A 5,574-nucleotide genomic window follows, 5' to 3' on the forward strand; every position below is an offset into this window, starting at 1 on the left:
CGTGGTGGGCAGCGGGCCCGCGGGCTTCTACACGGCTCAGCACATCCTCAAGGTACCGGGGTGGGGTTTGGCCGCTCCCGCAGGCATCTCCACACTGTCTGGCTCTGAGGCAGTTGGGGAGTGGTTTTATGGGCTCCCAGCCCTGCTCCAGTCAGATCTGTGGGATTGGGGGGCTGCTTGGGGCCCCACTGAGCCCTCCTGGGCCCCTTTTCTCAGGGCGGGCATTGCTGTCCTTGGCCCTGGGTCCTCTAGGCTGCGCCAAGTTGCTGCAAGTTCAGTCAAAGCCATTTTTCTTAGAATTAAATAAGCAGCAGAGATCTACCTTGCTTGGAGATGTTGTCACCCGGCAGGGATGACATGTGTGTTAAAGGGAATGTGCAGGACCTGCTCTCCTGCCTTTTCCTCCCCCAGCTGAACTAAGGCACTCGGGTGATCCTTTACCTGGTGTCTGTAGAGACACTAGTGTTTTGGGCAGTTGGTTCTGTCAGGAAATGAGACCTGAGCACAGAACTGGGCTGTTGGCATTGACCAGAGATGCAGCAGCTTAACCCTGCCATTAAACTGTTTTGTGTTGTCTCCAGTATGTGTTGGAAAATAGCTGTCACTAAGCCTCAGGGACAAATTTCAGGGCTGCTTAATCCCTGGGAAGAGGCAGACTCAAAATACAAGATAACAAAAGCCTTGCAACAAAACATATGTCTAAAGCTCTGACCCTGAGGTGACTCAGCTCAGGGGGATCTCAGGGCATGAGCTTCTCTGCCAGGGGCTGGCAAACAGCCTGGCAAGTCCATCAGCACCCAGAGTGCTGAGCTGGGTGCTTCCCAGCCAGCATGGGGGCTCTTTTATTAGCCCCTTGGGTATTGGATAGCCACCAGCTTAGTGTGGAAGAGGAGCTGTGTGATGAGTAAGAGGATGGAGCCCCCCACGAGATGCACTTGATGGTGGTTGGGGTCACGGTCTCTGCTACACCTTGTGATTTGAGCTGGTAGTAACAGATACAGCATCATCCTGTGCTTGGAAGAGGCTGTTTCTGGCTCTGGGAGCTTGGTGCAACCCTCCCAACAGCAGCACACGAGCGCTGCTTGTCCCTCCTGAGCTGCTGGGCCCATGCAGCCTTTGTGCCCTCATCCCTTAACAGTGATTTCCTTCTGCAGCACCATGGCGGGGCCCAGGTGGACATCTATGAGAAGCTGCCTGTTCCCTTCGGGCTCGTCCGTTTTGGGGTGGCCCCAGACCACCCCGAAGTGAAGGTTGGTGCCAGCTTCGTCTCTTTGCCCACGTGGCTGAATGTGCTGCTGGTGATGGGTGCAAGGCAAAGCCATCGCTGTCCTTTGTGGTGCCTCAGGGCTGGCCGTGGTGTGGAGCTGTGACACTGGAGAGGTGCAGATCTCCTCCTTGTCTATGCTGAGACCCAGAAAGGTTGAGATAAGAGCAGAGGGCTTCTGGCAGGCAGCACTTTCAATGGAAGGTGTTGTTTGGTGGGAATCCCTTACAAGCCTCACCTTTGGGAAGGAGTTTTCTCCTACAGCAGGGTTTACTGAGAAGGACTGAAGGTATTGAAGGGATCTCGTCCTCCCCAGACGGGTGCAAAAGATGGATTTTCCTTTCCACATGGAGAAACCAAGTCACAGTGTGCTGATCTCTCCATTAATTATCCACGTCTGTTGTTAGATAAGAGTCTCAGAATAACTGACTCAAAGACGGGGAGAAGCATCTCAAGGCTGGGGTGGATGGAAACAGGGACCTTCCGTCAGCAGCAGACCTTGGCCTTGGCCATGGCTTGGACGTAACTCCCCGGTGCTTGTTTGATCTCGGCAGAACGTGATCAACGCCTTCACGCAGACGGCGCGCTCGGAGCGCTGCGCCTACTACGGGAATGTCACTGTGGGGAGGGACGTCATGGTGGCGGAGCTGCGACAGGCTTACCACGCCGTGGTGCTGGTGGGTGCCGTGCTTTGGAACCAGGGCTGCCTTAGCTCCATAAAAGGGGTGCGGGATCTCGGGAAGAGGGTTTGGGTGAGGTGTTTGCCTTATTACTGTGGCAAACTCTTCCCAGCCTTGGGACAGCTCAGATGCTGTCAGGTTTGTCTGAAGCCTTGCAGGGAGAATGTGCATGGTGTCAACTGCAGGTCTCTGAAACCCCGCTACAAGGGGCAGTGGTTGAGGAACCTCTTCCCCGTGATGGCCAATTCCTGTTTCAGCATGACATAAATTTGTCCCTCCTGTTCAGACCTTAGCTCATCGTTCTCTGCCTTGGCCCACGGAGGTCAAGTTTGGCTCTGGCGCCCAGGGGGATGGGGTGGATGAAGTCCTTGTGCTGGTAGATGAAGTCCTGGCCCTCAGGAAGGGTTAGCAGCCCTGCAGGGTCCCTGGCAGCAGCTGGAAGGGGACGTTTGTGTTTTGATATCAAACCCTCTACGTGGTGACATCTCTGACTGTGTCCGTTCCCTCCTCAGAGTTACGGTGCTGAAGATAACCGGGTCCTGGGGATCCCAGGGGAGAATCTGTCTGGTGTTTATTCAGCCCGAGCCTTCGTGGGCTGGTACAACGGGCTGCCCGAGAACCGGGATGTGAGTACCTCGAGGGGGTTGTTTCCCTGCCCTTCCTGCCTGTCCTGCAACCGAATGCAGCGTTCAGCTCCAGATTAAGTCCTGAAAGGCCTGCAATTGGAAAAGATTAGCACACACCACGTTAAATCCTTCTTAGATGGTAGAAATGTGAACAATTTGCACATCAGTGAGAGAGGATTAGCTGGCTCTGTAGGTTGGCAACACGTTTTGGCCAGGCCAGATGGGAGCCTGGTGGAGTGATGCTCTGCTTTGGTCTCGGGAGGATTTTTTTGTCCAAAACAACTCCTACTCCCAGAGATGCCATTGCAGGGAAAGGGATCAGCTGGGGTGCCTGGAGTGACTGTGTTGCTGTGTTTGCTTGGTGAGGAGATTGGTGTGGAGTTTCCCCTTCTGCACCACCTCTGTTTGGGGTAAAGAGGGGCGGAAGGGAATTTGCAGTGTAAGAGCAGGTCCGAGCGGGTGGACAAGACGTCGGCTGGGTGCATTCGCTCACAGACAGATCTTTCTCTCCCCACAGCTGAAGCCCGACCTGAGCTGTGAGACGGCGCTGATTCTGGGTCATGGCAACGTGGCACTGGATATCGCCCGGATCCTTCTGTCCCCACTGCATCTCCTCAGAGTGAGTCCCAGGGGTACTCACTGCCACAAAGGCAGCCTCCGGCCCAAATCCACTCCCTGATGGGTGGGTGCTGATCTCTGTCCATCCCAGCAGAACTTCGGAGTCTCCTGCCTTTGGGATCTTTCCGTGGGGAAGGCTGTTGCCTCTCAGCAGTGATCTAATGCTGCAGAGCTCTCTGGATTGCTGATGGTACCTAGGAAGTTGTCAGTAGAGCTTCACCCCTTCCTTTTCTATGAGAAGCAAAGGTGTAGCTGCTTGCCCTTTTCCACCACCAAACTAGAAGCTTCTCCTCTTGGGATTCTTTGTTGGATTTTTTTTTTCTCCATAGCTGAGGGCGGCAGCCTGTTTTCTGCTTGTAGCAGTGGGTTTTACTCAAATACATCTATATCCTGAGCTGGGAAGTCATCCAACAGCATCTGCAGGCTCCCCAAAGTTGATGTCACTGGAAGGTTTTGCTCTCTTAGCCCCGAGGGTAACCTCTTGGGTGGATCCCCCAAGGCAACCTCACAGGGTGCTGGCTCATTATCTCTAGTGCATTATGGCCATGGAAAGTGCATTCAGTGATGAGGGACCAGCTGTGCAAATAGCTCTGCACAAAGGGAGATTACTTGTTTTGTGCCCTCACCCAGGCTCTCTGCATGCTTTTCTGCTGATTGTTCACCTTCAGAGGCTGTGTCTTCCCCCAGCTCCCTCCAGAGCTGCCCTCATCCCTCTTTCCTGTCTCTGTCTTGCAGAAGACGGACATCACTGACAGCTCCCTGTCAGCTCTCGCCTGCAGCAAGGTGAAGCGTGTCTGGCTGGTTGGGAGGAGGGGACCTCTCCAAGTTGCTTTCACAATCAAGGTAAGGCCCCAGCAGTGTTTCTCAGCATTGAGCCCCCGGCTGCCCATGGCTGGATGGAAGATGTGGTCCTAGGGATGGGTGGGGAACCCAGATGTCCTACCCTTCCTGCATATGTTTTTCTGGCTCCTAGTCTGGACTGCTGGGGAAGGGGGCCTGGGGCTGTGGGACAACCTCTCTGCACCGGAGGTAACATCTTCCTGCCCTCAATTCCCAGGAGCTACGGGAGATGATAAACCTACCCGGTGCCAGACCTGTCCTGAACCCTGCTGACTTCACAGGCCTTGAAAATGCTGTTAAAGGTGAGAGAAATGTGCTGTCCTCCTCCAGACAGGGACTCACCTTGACAGGCAAGCATCCAGGAATTAACTGGAGATGCTTAGAATGTGCATCAGAGAAGCTCTTGCCCTGTGCTTAAAGCATGGCCTGTGAAAGCCAGGTGCCCATGATGTGGCTCATCCTCTGAGTGCTAGGAGGCCACAGAGACAAGGAGGGCACGAAGGGAACAGCCTGTTTCTCTGTGCAGTCACTTTGCTGTTTGGGAGTGATGCTTGCACTCTGATAAGGGCAGGAGGTTCAGGAGGCCTGGGGGGAACCTTGCAGTAGAGATCCCAAGGCTGTTGATTTAAGAGCTTCCTGCAGAGCTATAAAGAAAACACCAAGCTCAACGGTGTCCAGAGACTTGCTCTTCTCCACAGGCTGCTGCTTCAGAGCACCAGCAAGACAGCAAAATCGCAGGCTTTGATTTGTGTGTCCCACTGGCTTCAAGCCTCAGGAGCTCTCCTGGTCACTTTAACTTGCAGTTTGTCATGTCAAAGGTGTTGAATTCCCATCGGCGTGACAAACTCCAGACGGACACTCGCATACCACTGAAACTGCCTTGACATGGCCTTGGCTCCATGCTGTGTCCCAAGGGGCTTTCACTGTGGTTCCTGTTCTGAAACTCACTCTCTCTTCGTAGATGCCCCCAGGCCCAGGAAGCGACTGACTGAGCTGATGATCAAAACAGCCCTGGAGAAGACAGCCGAGGTGCAGGCAGCAGCCCCCCGGGAGTGGGGGCTGAAGTTCCAGCGCAGCCCTCAGGAGGTGCTGCCCACGGCTGACGGGAGACGGGCGAGGGGCGTCCGCATGGCCCTGACCCGCTTGGAGGTACGGCCTTGGCGTGGGGCTGCTGCGACCCTACCTGGGTTGTCAGGATGGAGCAGGGCACTGCTGCATCCCTGCAGCCCTTGGGAATCCCTTCAAAGACACGGCTTCTTGTCCTCTGCCCGGTGTGGAGTGACCACTGGCAGCTCTTGGGGAAGCCGGTACCACTGCCAAGAGCCTTTCGCCACGTAAAGGGAGCCCTTTCCGTGCTGCTGCTTGGAGGCCTTTAGCAAATACCCAAGGTCAAGGATGCTAAATGGGACTGGTGGAGTCTGCTACTCTGCATCTGGTGACTGTGTGGTGGTCAGCAGCCTCTTCTTCCCTCCCTTAGGGCTCAGGGGACTCAGCCAAAGCCATCCCCACGGGAAATGTGGAGGAGCTGGAGTGTGGACTGGTGCTC

The 5,574-nt window shown here is 55.1% G+C and overlaps 1 protein-coding gene across 1 annotated transcript in view; it reads left to right on the forward strand.

The window, feature by feature from the left end:
* Positions 1–4: 4 nt before the first annotated feature.
* The window catches only part of FDXR (ferredoxin reductase), a gene marked incomplete at its 5' end in the record, with an annotated part of 7,114 nt that continues 1,544 nt past the window's right edge, over positions 5–5,574 (forward strand). The window contains 9 exon segments of the mRNA XM_009864284.1: positions 5–52; positions 1,155–1,250; positions 1,819–1,941; positions 2,457–2,570; positions 3,088–3,189; positions 3,924–4,031; positions 4,246–4,330; positions 4,990–5,177; positions 5,506–5,568. Coding sequence (XP_009862586.1) covers positions 5–52; positions 1,155–1,250; positions 1,819–1,941; positions 2,457–2,570; positions 3,088–3,189; positions 3,924–4,031; positions 4,246–4,330; positions 4,990–5,177; positions 5,506–5,568 — 927 coding nt within the window.

Source organism: Apaloderma vittatum, unplaced genomic scaffold (genome assembly GCF_000703405.1).
Source record: "Apaloderma vittatum isolate BGI_N311 unplaced genomic scaffold, ASM70340v1 scaffold33092, whole genome shotgun sequence".
In the NCBI taxonomy this organism is placed as follows: Eukaryota; Metazoa; Chordata; class Aves; order Trogoniformes; family Trogonidae; genus Apaloderma; species Apaloderma vittatum.